This window comes from Nerophis lumbriciformis, linkage group LG36 (genome assembly GCF_033978685.3).
Source record: "Nerophis lumbriciformis linkage group LG36, RoL_Nlum_v2.1, whole genome shotgun sequence".
Taxonomy (NCBI): Eukaryota; Metazoa; Chordata; class Actinopteri; order Syngnathiformes; family Syngnathidae; genus Nerophis; species Nerophis lumbriciformis.
In genome coordinates, this window is record NC_084583.2 from 25,838,204 (window position 1) to 25,854,059 (window position 15,856).

Consider the following 15,856-nt stretch of genomic DNA (forward strand, 5'->3'; position numbering starts at 1 on the left):
TCTCAGCTACAATCGGGCGGAAGGTGGTGTACACCCTGGACAAGTCGCCACCTCATCGCAGGGCCAACACAGATAGAAAAACAACATTCACACTCACATTCACACACGAGGGCCATTATAGTGTTGCCAATCAACCTATCCCCAGGTGCATGTCTTTGGAAGTGGGAGGAAGCCGGAGTACCCGGAGGGAACCCAAGCAGTCACGGGGAAAACATGCAAACTCCACACAGAAAGATCCCGAGCCCGGGATTGAACCCAAGACTACTCAGGACCTTCGTATTGTGAGGCAGATGCACTAACCCCTGTACCACCGTGCTGCCCCAGCTTTCGTAATAAAGACACAAATGAACCTCCATAGAGTTGCTTTTTGAAGCAGCACATTTTTGAACACTGAATTTTTTACACTGGAATTTTGTACACTGAATTTTTTTTACACTGAATTTTTTACACTGGATTTTTATACACAGAATTTTGATAGAGTGATTTTTTAACACTGATTTTTTTCACACTGAATTTGTATACACAAAATTTTAGAACACAGAATTTTTTTCAATAAAATTTTTTACACAGGATTTTTATACACAGAATTTTTTTATAAACTGAATTTTTATAGTGATTTTTTTAACACTGATTTTTTTATCCACTGATTTTTTATACACTACATTTTAAAACACTGAATTTATTTCAATACAATTGTCAGCATAATTTGATATAGAAGAAATTCAGTTCACAAAATTAAAACTCCAAAAAATCGGTGACAAAAAAAAGCTTTCGTAATAAAGACAACAATAAACCTCCATAAAGTCTTGCTTTTTGAAGCAGTGAATTTTTTGACACTGAATTTTTCAGCACTGAATTTATCTTGGCTGAAAAATTTTAACACTGAATTTTTATATACTGAATTTTTTAGACTGAATTTTTACCCCCAAACAATGTTCCCTTTAATTTTCCATATGTGCAAACACAAAAACTCCTTGACCATTCAGTGGATCATATGTGAGCGACGTCACACCTGCACATGCACTGTGGTCACACCTGCAGCACACCTGTCCCAAACCTGACTAAATAACAATCTCAATGTTTTATTATTGACAGCAGTCATTTCCATGAGATTATTTTCTAATATAAGTGTTTTGGCCCACTTACAATGACAATAACATACTGTTTTTCATGAGCTGTGTACTAGTATTATATGTCTGGGTGGGAGTCCTGTTTTGGAAATAATGTGTACCCCTTTCAGATATCGCATTTAGTTCCCACTAAAACATTCACATGTTGCACAATGAGATGTAAACATGGAATCATGTGTCCATTCCTGTAACTTTCCGTTTGTTTTTAATTAGTATTTCTTTAATATAATAACATCATTTTATGATTACGGTTCGGGTTGGGTGAATGCGCATATGAAGCTGGTGGGGTTCGGTACCTCCAACAAGGTTAAGAACCACTGCCCTAGTGTGTGAATGTTGTCTGTCTATGTGTTGGCCCTGCGATGAGGTGGCGACTTGGCCAGGGTGAACCCCGCCTTCCGCCCGAATGCAGCTGAGATAGGCTCCAGCACCCCCCGCGACCCTGAAAGGGACAAGCGGTAGAAAATGGATGGATGGATACTGGGTTCACACTCAAGACTACAGAGCAGGTCTATTCAAGTACATAATGAACAGTTCAAGAGCGGAAAGGCTCAGGGCTCAGACGTACACCATCTCATCAGAATTTGGATCTTTTGTCAGAAAGTTCCGCTGCAGGTTAGATTCCTTCCAGACTACATTTACTTCAACGTCAACCTCTCCACTGCATTGTCAAAAAAACCATACTTTGTTGTCCAGTCACTGTTAAGTCAGAATTTCGCAATTTTTTCAATCGTATGTGTCATTTTTGGTTTGAAGGAGAAGTCTTCTTCTACTCACCCCACTTCTGCTTTATTGTTTTAGGGGCTTTCTAACAATTGGGAAGGTTTGTGTCATTGTTGTCCTCAAACAAAAAACATACTAAAACAAAAAAAAATATTTGCCCCCCATCTTTTTCCATTTTCAATCCTTTTTTAAAAATGCTCCAGGGAGCCACTAAAGAAGTGTTTTTCAACCTTTTCAAAGCCGAGGCACATTTTTTTCACACCACCGGCAGAAAACATTAAAAAATGAAACTCAGCAGCCGATATTGACAATAAAAAGTCGTCTTCGCAATTGTTTGATATGAATTCAAACCATAACCAAGCATGCATCACTATAGCTCTTGTCTCAAAGTAGGCGTACTGTCACATCACACCCTAACTTATTTGGACTTTTTGGGTGTTTTCCTGTGTGTAGTGTTTTAGTTCTTGTCTTGCACTCCTATTTTGTTGTTGATTGTCATGTCATTTATGGATGTACTTTGTGGACGCCGTCTGCTCCACACGCTGTAAGTCTTTGCTGTCGTCCAGCATTCTGTTTTTGCTTACTTAGCAGCCAGCCAGTTCAGTTTTAGTTTTGCATAAGCTTCAATGCCTTTACTTAGCGACACTCGCCATTTGTTTATTTTTGGTTTAAGCATTAGATACTAACCAGACTCTCATAGTTCGCTGAGCTCCACACAAGGATCTGGGCTCGAAGGCATTGCAAACTCTTTCAGGATAGCAAAAATTAATGAACCAATCAGGATCGCATGGCGGGATTTGAATTTGGATTTCCCAGCGTGGCTCTCATCAGCGTCACAGTTTGATTTCGATGTGAGTGGTTGAAGTAGCACGTCATTCAAGATAACGGACAAGTGGTTTATCCAATCACATACAATGATATTTTTTACAAGGCCCCGCCTTCTGAAATACATCTCCTATTGAGAAGTCCCAGATCCTTGTGTGGAGCTCAGCGAACTACAAGGATCTGGCGAGAGTCAGGTTATTAGATACCTTTTTACCTGCAAACCATCATCGTCGTTCCCGACATCTACAAAGCGAGTAGCTACCTGCTGCCACCTACTGGTATAGAAGAGTATTACACGGTTACTCTGCCCAAGTCTAGACAGCACCGACACCCAACAACAACACATCATTTGCAGACTGTAATTACTGTTTTGCAAAAACTATTTTTAACCCAATTACAAACCCCGTTTCCATATGAGTTGGGAAATTGTGTTAGATGTAAATATAAACGGAATACAATGATTTGCAAATCCTTTTCAACCCATATTCAGTTGAATGCACTACAAAGACAACATATTTGATGTTCAAACTCATAAACTTTATTTTTTTTTGGCAAATAATAATTAACTTAGAATTTCATGGCTGCAACACGTGCCAAAGTAGTTGGGAAAGGGCATGTTCACCACTGTGTTACATGGCCTTTCCTTTTAACAACGTTTGGGAACTGAGGAGACACATTTTTGAAGCTTCTCAGGTGGAATTCTTTCCCATTCTTGCTTGATGTACAGCTTAAGTTGTTCAACAGTCCGGGGGTCTCCGTTGTGCTATTTTAGGCTTCATAATGCGCCACACATTTTCAATGGGACTACAGGCAGGCCAGTCTAGTACCCGCACTCTTTTACTATGAAGCCACGTTGATGTAACACGTGGCTTGGCATTGTCTTGCTGAAATAAGCAGGGGCGTCCATGGTAACGTTGCTTGGATGGCAACATATGTTGCTCCAAAACCTGTATGTACCTTTCAGCATTAATGGTGCCTTCACAGATGTGTAAGTTACCCATGTCTTGGGCACTAATACACCCCCATACCATCACACATGCTGCCTTTTACACTTTGCGCCTATAACAATCCGGATGGTTCTTTTCCTCTTTGGTCCGGAGGACACGACGTCCACAGTTTCCAAAAACTATTTGAAATGTGGACTCGTCAGACCACAGAACACTTTTCCACTTTGTATCAGTCCATCTTAGATGAGCTCAGGCCCAGCGAAGCCGACGGCGTTTCTGGGTGTTGTTGATAAACGGTTTTCACCTTGCATAGGAGAGTTTTAACTTGCACTTACAGATGTAGCGACCAACTGTAGTTACTGACAGTGGGTTTCTGAAGGGTTCCTGAGCCCATGTGGTGATATCCTTTACACACTGATGTCGCTTGTTGATGCAGTACAGCCTGAGGGATGGAAGGTCACGGGCTTAGCTGCTTACGTGCAGTGATTTCTCCAGATTCTCTGAACCCTTTGATGATATTACGGAGCGTAGATGGTGAAATCCCTAAATTCCTTGCAATAGCCGGTTGAGAAAGGTTTTTCTTAAACTGTTCAACAATGTGCTGACGCATTTGTTGACAAAGTGGTGACCCTCGCCCCATCCTTGTTTGTGAATGACTGAGCATTTCATGGAATCTACTTTTATACCCAATCATGGCACCCACCTGTTCCCAATTAGCCTGCACACCTGTGGGATGTTCCAAATAAGTGTTTGATGAGCATTCCTCAACTTTATCAGTATTTATTGCCACCTTTCCCAACTTCTTTGTCACGTGTTGCTGGCATCAAATTCTAAAGTTAATGATTATTTGCAACAAAAAAATGTTTATCATTTTGAACATCAAATATGTTGTCTTTGTAGCATATTCAACTGAATATGGCTTGAAAAGGATTTGCAAATCATTGTATTCCGTTTATATTTACATCTAACACAATTTCCCAACTCAAATGGAAACGGGGTTTGTAAATATAATTCACTTCACTTGATCGCACTCTTAAAAAACTGATGTTTGGGAATGATGACTCAACACTATCCACTTGAGTGGGTGCATTTTAGAGCTCATTTATCACTCTGTGCCTCCCAGTTGAGGGTCAAATCTGCGTTGGAACATCTCTGGAAGGAGTTCCCCCCCCCCCAGTGTCCAGTGCTTGGCTTTACTCAGCTAGTCTGACATCTTCTTTACTCCAGCTAGTCTGACATCTTCTTTACTCCAGCTAGTCTGACATCTTCTTTACTCCAGCTAGTCTGACATCTTCTTTACTCCAGCTAGTCTGACATCTTCTTTACTCCAGCTAGTCTGACATCTTCTTTACTCCAGCTAGTCTGACATCTTCTTTACTCCAGCTAGTCTGACATCTTCTTTACTCCAGCTAGTCTGACATCTTCCCAAATGCCCAGAATAAACATGTTGTGTTGAGGTTGAAAGTGGCCTCTAACTGAAGGTGGAGAAGATCCACACAGCAGTTGTCCTGACGTGACAGTGACAGTAGCCATGAGGGAGGAGTGTAACGTGTACAGTGTGTGACATAACATTGCTGGCTTAGAGAAGCCCAACATGCCTGCTAGCACACGGTGGAGTGGAGTCACGCGTGGATGACACACCGCAGCACAGCCGGCCAAGAGGCGGCTAAGCACCGCCGTAAATCAAGCCAAGAGGCGCCGACGTTAAGCCGGTTGAACAAACCCAGTTTTACCAGTGGAAACAAGTTCCTGAAGGCCCCTACCCCGTCCGTGTCGTCGGCGTGGGGGAGGTGAAGCGAAAGCCCGCGCGGTTCACCGGAACCTTCTCCAAGAGAGCGGAAGCGCCGGCGGACACTTACCGTCTCCCTTCGCCTCTCCAAGGCATGGACCACACGGAACCGGCGCCCTCTTTTGTCCCTCCGAGACGACCGGGAGTCTGTGGGGAAGTTTGGGGCGAACGACCGCTCTGACTGTCACGAAGGGGAGCGGCGCTTCCCAAAGCTGCGAGCCGACAATCCACTCAATCCACTGGCCGCTGCGCCGACTGCGGAGGGAGGCGGCGGCGACGTCACGGCAGGGTTGCGCATGACGTCATCACGCACGATGACGTCAACAACTATTCATATGATCTCTCATTAAAGTAACACTATGGACTTAATTGTGACAGCACTCCATCACATCTGTCGCTTCATCCTGGACAATATTCATGACAAATGTGTGCTTTGTTTTAAAATTCTACCTTTGCAACCTCATTATACTATTGGCTAAGTTTTATATTCATAAATGTAAGTTTCTCAATACCCGACCTGTTTTTTGTGCCTTTAAAATATATTTAGATTTCTACATTAAAACACTTTCTACCTCTAACAACCAAAAAGCTGTGAAAACGATGATGCTATGTCCCAAATTTAAGTTATTTACTGAAATTGAGGCTTTGCACTTTGTTTATTATATATATATATATATATATATACATATATATTTTGCATTCTATTTTAGTTACTTTGAATTTACAACCCCCTGGCGCTGTTTTGTACTATTTGTACTGTTTTTGTACTTATTTTGATTATTTTTTCTCGAATGTTTGTTAATCTTGAAATATGTAAATAAATGTTTAAAAAAATAATAAAATAAATTAAAGTAACACTGCAAATTAACATCCATCCATTTACTACCGCTTGTCCCTCTCGTATGAATTTTATTTTTTATAAAACTATGATTTATGGCTGTGGTGTCCAACTTCAGACCACTCAACTGGTCATTAATGGCCTGTGGGGTCCATCCGTTTTCTTAACTGCTTAATATTTTCACAGGTAAGCTGGAGCCTATCCCAGCGATGTTTAAGATGTGGGAAGAAAGCGAACTATCCAATAAAAATTCATGAAAAGCATGAGATTTATTAAGGTTACTGGGGGGGAAAAGCTTTTAATGTTAAAAAAAAAAAAATAGTGGGTTATTTTATTCAGATATTTAAGAATAGACTTGCAATTCTAAAGAAATGATGTCATTCAATACAATAAAAAAAAAAAAATCACATTATTGAGGAATTATTTGTTAAATTATATAACTTCCCATCCATCCATTTTCTACCGCTTGTCCCTTTCGGGGTCGCGGGGGGTGCTGGAGCCTATCTCAGCTACATTCGGGCAGAAGGCGGTGTACACCCTGGACAAGTCGCCACCTCATCGCAGGGCCGACACAGATAGACAGACAACATTCACACTCACATTCACACACTAGGGCCAATTTAGTGTTGCCAATCAACCTATCCCCAGGTGCATGTCTTTGGAGGTGGGAGGGGCCTATCCCCAGGTGCATGTCTTTGGAGGTGGGAGGGGCCTATCCCCAGGTGCATGTCTTTGGAGGTGGGAGGGGCCTATCCCCAGGTGCATGTCTTTGGAGGAAGCCGTAGTACCCGGAGGGAACCCACGCAGAGCCTGGGATTGAACTCAGGACCTTCAAAAACTTGTATTTAAAAAAGAACTAAAAGTCTAATGGTGTGATTGAACTGTGCAAGAATAAACACATTAATAACCATTTGTAATGACATCATTTAATATTTCTAGATTTTATTAGAAAACATAATATAAATATAAATGACAAAATATGAATCCTAATTAAATAGTAAACAAAAGTATATTTGACAGTTTTATATTGTTTACAATGTATTACATCTAAGGGAAGTTATTTGCATTTGCAAATCTCACGAGCCACAATATTATACTAGATTGTGTACATGCTGTTAAAATGAAGAAGTAAATATTACATTATACTTATTGTACTAGAAATAATGAAATCAACAACACATTTTTGAGTGGAAATCTTTATCCAGTTATTGATTGATAGAGTATGTCTATGAGAACAAACAGTATAAAACAAAATCATAGTTACATATATAAATCAAACCCTCTTTAACATTTATAAAAAACAAATCAGATAAATAGAGAATATCTTAACCGTTATAAACCCATACAAATATCTCAAAACTCACACACTGATAAAAATGGATATATCTCTTTCTCCTGGACGATGACTACTATCAGATTTAACATCGAAGACAGACTTTTGGCATGCAATGATTACAGTATGCATTATCCTCTTGTGATATTCAGGAGCAATCTGTCCTTAATTGAACTAAAACAACAATAAAACATGAGGCAGAACATATGGATACAAAAATCAAGCATATTGTGAAAAGCACTGAATCGGAATTTTCTTCTGGGAGATCCTGCTCAAATTTAAGTTCAAGCGCAGAAAGTTCATCAACTGCATTGATGTCCCACATACAGTACAAAATATTCTTTGGAATGATGCTCTGTAACTATAACTGGAATTAGATGTAGCATAAGCAAAAGAAAAGCAGTTCAGTCACAAGTGTGTACATTCATAATGCACATTTGGTCCCATATTGCACAGCTGTCATTTCTTCAACACGGCACTTATTGCTTTTTATTATGAGACCAGTGAAATATATTTTGGCTCATCTGGTAATATTAAAAAGGCACAGTATATTTGTGCATTGTGATCAATGCAAAGCCTTAATGGCGCTGGTGCTCCCTCGTCAGTGTATTGGTCAAACTTCACATTTGTTTGAATAAAAACAAAAAATAAAAAATTTTACTCATACATGTCCTTAGAACTTGTCACTTTTACTCATGCATACACACACACACACACACACCTTACATGCATACACACACACACACACACCTTACATGCATACATACACACACACACACACACACACACCTTACATGCATACACACACACACACACACCTTACATGCATACATACACACACATGCATGCATTCAGAGAATTAAGAATTGCACTGCAAAGCTTTACGCCTCCTTCCTCCTCTCCTGTGCTGAGAGATTTGTATTCATTCCACCGTGACAGACTTGGCGAGGTTTCTGGGACAGTCAACCTGCAGAGAAGTCAAATGACTCATCAACATTAACTGTGTCAGTTTATATTGCACAGTTGACCAAGTTACTGTATATTTCAGACTATAAGGCGCACTTCAAATCCTTTCATTTTCTCAAAAATCAACAGTGCGCCTTATAACCCGGTGCGCCTAATGTACGGAATAATTCTGGTTGTGCTTACCGACCTCGAAGCCATTTTATTTTGTACATGGTGTAATGATAAATGTGACCAGTAGATGGCAGTCACACATAAGAGATACGTGTAGACTGCAAGATGACGCCAGTAAACAACACAAAAATGTAAATGTTTCATTGAGAATATACAACATTACACACGGCACTCAAAAACTGTTCAAATGTTTTACTACAACTTTGGTAAGCTATGAAGCCGCATCGCTTGATGGATTGTCGAAGCATTACGGCGACCATAGTCAGACGTACTCTGCTTCCAAATACGGGTATTAATATGGTGTGTATAAAGACCACAAAGTGGCACCTAATAGCAGAAATATTATTTGGCGTTTTGTTTGGCAATATTATGCAACACAACTTCTTTTATCTTCTGGTACCTGCTGATGTGTATTTGGGATCTGCATAAGTCCGGAAGATTTGCGCGCTTCCACCATTGTGGTCTGTGCCGACACCGTAGTCGATAAGATTCTTCTTTTTCTCTATCATCCTCCGCTGTTGCCATTTCGAATATAAAAGGAGCATAAAGTTCTAACTTACAAGCCCTGTTTCCATATGAGTTGGGAAATTGTGTTAGATGTAAATATAAACGGAATACAATGATTTGCAAATCCTTTTCAAGCCATATTCAGTTGAATATGCTACAAAGACAACATATTTGATGTTCAAACTCATAAACTTTATTTTTTTTGCAAATAATCATTAACTTTAGAATTTGATGCCAGCAACACGTGACAAAGAAGTTGTGAAAGGTGGCAATAAATACTGATAAAGTTGAGGAATGCTCATCAAACACTTATTTGGAACATCCCACAGGTGTGCAGGCTAATTGGGAACAGGTGGGTGCCATGATTGGGTATAAAAGTAGATTCCATGAAATGCTCAGTCATTCACAAACAAGGATGGGGCGAGGGTCACCACTTTGTCAACAAATGCGTCAGCAAATTGTTGAACAGTTTAAGAAAAACCTTTCTCAACCAGCTATTGCAGTCCATAATATCATCAAAGGGTTCAGAGAATGTGGAGAAATCACTGCACGTAAGCAGCTAAGCCCGTGACCTTCCATCCCTCAGGCTGTACTGCATCAACAAGCGACATCAGTGTGTAAAGGATATCACCACATGGGCTCAGGAACACTTCAGAAACCCACTGTCAGTAACTACAGTTGGTCGCTACATCTGTAAGTGCAAGTTAAAACTCTCCTATGCAAGGCGAAAACCGTTTATCAACAACACCCAGAAACGCCGTCGGCTTCACTGGGCCTGAGCTCATCTAAGATGGACTGATACAAAGTGGAAAAGTGTTCTGTGGTCTGACGAGTCCACATTTCAAATTGTTTTTGGAAACTGTGGACGTCGTGTCCTCCGGACCAAAGAGGAAAAGAACCATCCGGATTGTTATAGGCGCAAAGTGTAAAAGGCAGCATGTGTGATGGTATGGGGGTGTATTAGTGGTCAAGACATGGGTAACTTACACATCTGTGAAGGCACCATTAATGCTGAAAGGTACATACAGGTTTTGGAGCAACATATGTTGCCATCCAAGCAACGTTACCATGGACGCCCCTGCTTATTTCAGCAAGACAATGCCAAGCCACGTGTTACATCAACGTGGCTTCATAGTAAAAGAGTGCGGGTACTAGACTGGCCTGCCTGTAGTCCAGACCTGTCTTTCATTGTGTGGCCCATTATGAAGCCTAAAATAGCACAAAGGAGACCCCCGGACTGTTGAACAACTTAAGCTGTACATCAAGCAAGAATGGGAAAGAATTCCACCTGAGAAGCTTCAAAAATGTGTCTCCTCAGTTCCCAAACCTTTACTGAGTGTTGTTAAAAGGAAAGGCCATGTAACACAGTGGTGAACATGCCCTTTCCCAACTACTTTAGCACGTGTTGCAGCCATGAAATTCTAAGTTAATTATTATTTGCAAAAAAAAAAAAAGTTTATGAGTTTGAACATCAAATATGTTGTCTTTGTAGCATATTCAACTGAATATGGCTTGAAAAGTCAAATCATTGTATTCCGTTCATATTTACATCTAACACAATTTCCCAACTCATATGGAAACGGGGTTTGTATCTTGTGGTCAGTAAACTCGCTATAGAAGTGCTAAAAACTACCGGTGTAGTGAGTTTACATTATTCACCCAAGGAACTTTAGTTATTAGAGAGTTCCGGTCGGACGGTTTTTCACGGGACACATTTCTGTTGTTGGTGTTTCCGGATAAGAAGATGCTGCTCCGTTATTGATTGAAGTAAAGTGTGAATGTCATTAAAACAGTTAGCTCCATCTTTTGACACTTCTTCCACTCCCGTCCTTGCACGCTACACCGCTACAACAAAGATGACGGGGAGAAGACGCTGTGGAAGGTGAGCCACGTAAATAAGAGCGCCCACAAAACGGTGCATCCTGAAGCGACTGTCAGAAAGTGAATTGAAGATCATCTGTAAAACATGCAACATTTTGAGCAAAGAACCAGCATCACATGTTATGTAGACCAGCATCACATGTTATGTAGACCAGCATCACATGTTATGTAGACCAGCATCACATGTTATGTAGACCAGCATCACATGTTATGTAGACCAGCATCACATGTTATGTAGACCACCATCACATGTTATGTAGACCAGCATCACATGTTATGTAGACCAGCATCACATGTTATGTAGACCAGCATCACATGTTATGTAGACCAGCATCACATGTTATGTAGACCAGCATCACATGTTATGTAGACCAGCATCACATGTTATGTAGACCAGCATCACATGTTATGTAGACCAGCATCACATGTTATGTAGACCACCATCACATGTTATGTAGACCAGCATCACATGTTATGTAGACCAGCATCACATGTTATGTAGACCAGCATCACATGTTATGTAGACCAGCATCACATGTTATGTAGACCAGCATCACATGTTATGTAGACCACCATCACATGTTATGTAGACCAGCATCACATGTTATGTAGACCAGCATCACATGTTATGTAGACCAGCATCACATGTTATGTAGACCAGCATCACATGTTATGTAGACCAGCATCACATGTTATGTAGACCAGCATCACATGTTATGTAGACCAGCATCACATGTTATGTAGACCACCATCACATGTTATGTAGACCAGCATCACATGTTATGTAGACCACCATCACATGTTATGTAGACCAGCATCACATGTTATGTAGACCACCATCACATGTTATGTAGACCAGCATCACATGTTATGTAGACCAGCATCACATGTTATGTAGACCAGCATCACATGTCATGTAGACCAGCATCACATGTCATGTAGACCAGCATCACATGTCATGTAGACCAGCATCACATGTCATGTAGACCAGCATCACATGTCATGTAGACCAGCATCACATGTCATGTAGACCAGCATCACATGTCATGTAGACCAGCATCACATGTCATGTAGACCACCATCACATGTCATGTAGACCAGCATCACATGTCATGTAGACCAGCATCACATGTCATGTAGACCAGCATCACATGTCATGTAGACCAGCATCACATGTCATGTAGACCAGCATCACATGTTATGTAGACCAGCATCACATGTCATGTAGACCAGCATCACATGTCATGTAGACCAGCATCACATGTCATGTAGACCAGCATCACATGTCATGTAGACCAGCATCACATGTCATGTAGACCAGCATCACATGTTATGTAGACCAGCATCACATGTTATGTAGACCAGCATCACATGTTATGTAGACCAGCATCACATGTTATGTAGACCAGCATCACATGTTATGTAGACCAGCATCACATGTTATGTAGACCAGCATCACATGTTATGTAGACCAGCATCACATGTTATGTAGACCAGCATCACATGTTATGTAGACCAGCATCACATGTTATGTAGACCAGCATCACATGTTATGTAGACCAGCATCACATGTTATGTAGACCAGCATCACATGTCATGTAGACCAGCATCACATGTTATGTAGACCAGCATCACATGTTATGTAGACCAGCATCACATGTCATGTAGACCAGCATCACATGTCATGTAGACCAGCATCACATGTTATGTAGACCAGCATCACATGTTATGTAGACCAGCATCACATGTTATGTAGACCAGCATCACATGTTATGTAGACCAGCATCACATGTTATGTAGACCAGCATCACATGTTATGTAGACCAGCATCACATGTTATGTAGACCAGCATCACATGTTATGTAGACCAGCATCACATGTTATGTAGACCAGCATCACATGTTATGTAGACCAGCATCACATGTTATGTAGACCAGCATCACATGCCATGTAGACCAGCATCACATGTTATGTAGACCAGCATCACATGTTATGTAGACCAGCATCACATGTTATGTAGACCAGCATCACATGTTATGTAGACCAGCATCACATGTTATGTAGACCAGCATCACATGTTATGTAGACCAGCATCACATGTTATGTAGACCAGCATCACATGTTATGTAGACCAGCATCACATGTTATGTAGACCAGCATCACATGTTATGTAGACCAGCATCACATGCCATGTAGACCAGCATCACATGTTATGTAGACCAGCATCACATGTTATGTAGACCAGCATCACATGTTATGTAGACCAGCATCACATGTTATGTAGACCAGCATCACATGTTATGTAGACCAGCATCACATGTTATGTAGACCAGCATCACATGTTATGTAGACCAGCATCACATGTTATGTAGACCAGCATCACATGTTATGTAGACCAGCATCACATGTTATGTAGACCAGTGGTCCCCAATCTTTTTGTAACTGCTGACCGCTCAACGCTTGAAAATTTGTCCCACGGACCGTGGGGGGGATGTTTATTATTTATTTTTGTCATAAAAAAATACAATCATGTGTGCTTACGGACTGTATCCCTTGCAGACTGTATTGATATATATTGATATATAATGTAGGAACCACAATATTAATAACAGAAAGAAACAACCCTTTTGTGTGAATGAGTGTAAATGGGGGAGGGAGGTTTTTTGGGTTGGTGCACTAATTGTAAGTGTCTCTTGTGTTTTTATGTTGATTTAATTTAAAAAAAAATACAAAAATAAATAATAATATTATATATATATATATATATATATATATATATATATTTTTTTTTATTTTTTTTTTAAATATCTTGTGTGTACCAATTGATCCACAGATTGAACTAGAATAAATATTTATGATTGTATTAAGTTGTGTTTAAAAATCAATATACACATGTTGAAATTCGCGCCCTCTGGAATGAAGTAAGCAGTTTTAACGTGGTACACTTTTTTAAATGTAGGTAAAAAGTATAGGAAGTGAAACACAGCCAGTCTGTAAGTGTATAACATTTTTAAATTATGTACGCACATTCAATTATCCAACTATTGAATGATTTAACGTTGTACTTACCTCAAAAATCTGTTTCTATCATCTCCAAAATGTCAAAATCCGGAAATGAGCCCTTAAAGCACCTACTTCTGTAGTGAAAACCACATTTCCCAGAATGCAACTCAAATATGTGCACGAAATAATGCCTGTTTTGTATAAATGGTCCAACATACGCAAACTTTTTGAATCCCAATAAGATTATAAATCCTACGTGACAATTGGCGGGGGGTGGGGGAGGGGTGGTCAGGGGGGTAGTATGGTATTTTTGGGGGGTTTTTTTGGCATAAAAAAATACAATCATGTGTGCTTACAGACTGTATCCCTGCAGACTGTATTTATATATATTGATATATAATGTAGGAACCACAATATTAATAACAGAAAGAAACAACCCTTTTGTGTGAATGAGTGTAAATGGGGGAGGGAGGTTTTTTGGGTTGGTGCACTAATTGTAAGTGTATCTTGTGTTTTTATGTTGATTTAATGAAAAAAAAAAAAATCTAAAAATATACGTATATACAGTATATATATATTTTTTTTTTTTAAATTTCTTGTGCGGCCCGGTACCAATCAATCCACGGACCAGTACCGGGCCCAGTGGTTGGGAACCACTGATGTAGACCACAAGGAAGTGTTTTATATTTAGAAAAAAAAAAACTTTAAAAGCACCTTATAATCCCATGCACCTTTTGCATGAAAATAGACCTGAATAGACCCACTCATCGGCAGTACGTTTTATACCATATTTTTCGGACTATAAGTCCCAGTTTTTTTCATAGTTTGGGTGCGACTTATACTCAGGAGCGACTTGTGTGTGAAATGATGAACACATTAGCGTAAAATATCAAATAATATTATTGATCTCATTCACGTAAGAGACTAGACGTATAAGATTTCATGGGATTTAGTGACAGATTGTATAGCATGTTCTATATGTTATAGTTATTTGAATGACTCTTACCATAATATGTTACGTTAACATACCAGTTGGTTATTTATGCCTCATATAACGTACACTTATTCAGCCTGTTGTTCACTATTCTTTATTTATTTTAAATTGCCTTTCAAATGTCTATTCTTGCTGTTGGCTTTTATCAAATACATTTCCCCAAAAAATGCGACTTATATATGTTTTTTTCCTTCTTTATTATGCATTTTGGGCCGGAGCGACTTATACTCCGAAAATGATGGTAGTCAGGTGCGCCCTATGGTCTGAAAAATATGGTAGGCAACATCATAGGATACATTTGGGAAACAGTAAGAATTCAATCAGCAACATGTTTGATGTGTGATGTGACGCCTAAGAAGCACATTGCATATTGAACAATGTTAGCAAGTCGGCCCTGACATGAAATGAAAATGAAGAGCGGTACTTCATGTCGTGTGCGGTCCAGAATACTCACGTCATATCCTCGCAGCACGGCCAAGTGGAATGACAAGAGCTGCAGGGGGATAACACTGAGGATGCCCTGCAGACAGTCGACGGTACGCGGCAGCTCGATGGTCCGATAGGCATCACCGATCACCTCGGTATCGTCCTGGCAACACAAGATGATGGGCCTGCCCTGATGGGGTGATAGGTGGACACCATTAATGAGAGTACTGTAGTCTACAGTCTCGTTCCTGGGTGGATCTTGTGTGAGAGGAGGAGGGGGGGTTAATCATCTTGCAATGCAGTCTGCTGAAAATGATGGAAAG

General features: G+C 40.1%; 2 protein-coding genes across 5 annotated transcripts in view; both read right to left on the bottom strand.

The window, feature by feature from the left end:
* mapk9 (mitogen-activated protein kinase 9) overlaps window positions 1-5,679 on the bottom strand; it is a 54,870-nt gene extending 49,191 nt beyond the window's left edge. For all 3 annotated transcript variants that reach the window (XR_012049353.1, XM_061930517.2, XM_061930515.2), the window contains exon 1: window positions 5,485-5,679. The gene's annotated coding sequence lies outside the window, so the exon portion shown is untranslated. The remainder of the gene's footprint in view (window positions 1-5,484) is intronic.
* Window positions 5,680-7,361: 1,682 nt separating this feature from the next.
* The window catches only part of gfpt2 (glutamine-fructose-6-phosphate transaminase 2), a 112,542-nt gene continuing 104,047 nt past the window's right edge, over window positions 7,362-15,856 (bottom strand). For both annotated transcript variants that reach the window (XM_061930021.2, XM_061930020.2), the window contains 2 exons: window positions 15,562-15,723; window positions 7,362-8,552 (listed from right to left, as the gene is read on the bottom strand). In XM_061930021.2, the coding sequence (XP_061786005.1) occupies window positions 8,508-8,552; window positions 15,562-15,723 (207 nt within the window). In that variant the 3' untranslated portion in view covers window positions 7,362-8,507. The remainder of the gene's footprint in view (window positions 8,553-15,561; window positions 15,724-15,856) is intronic.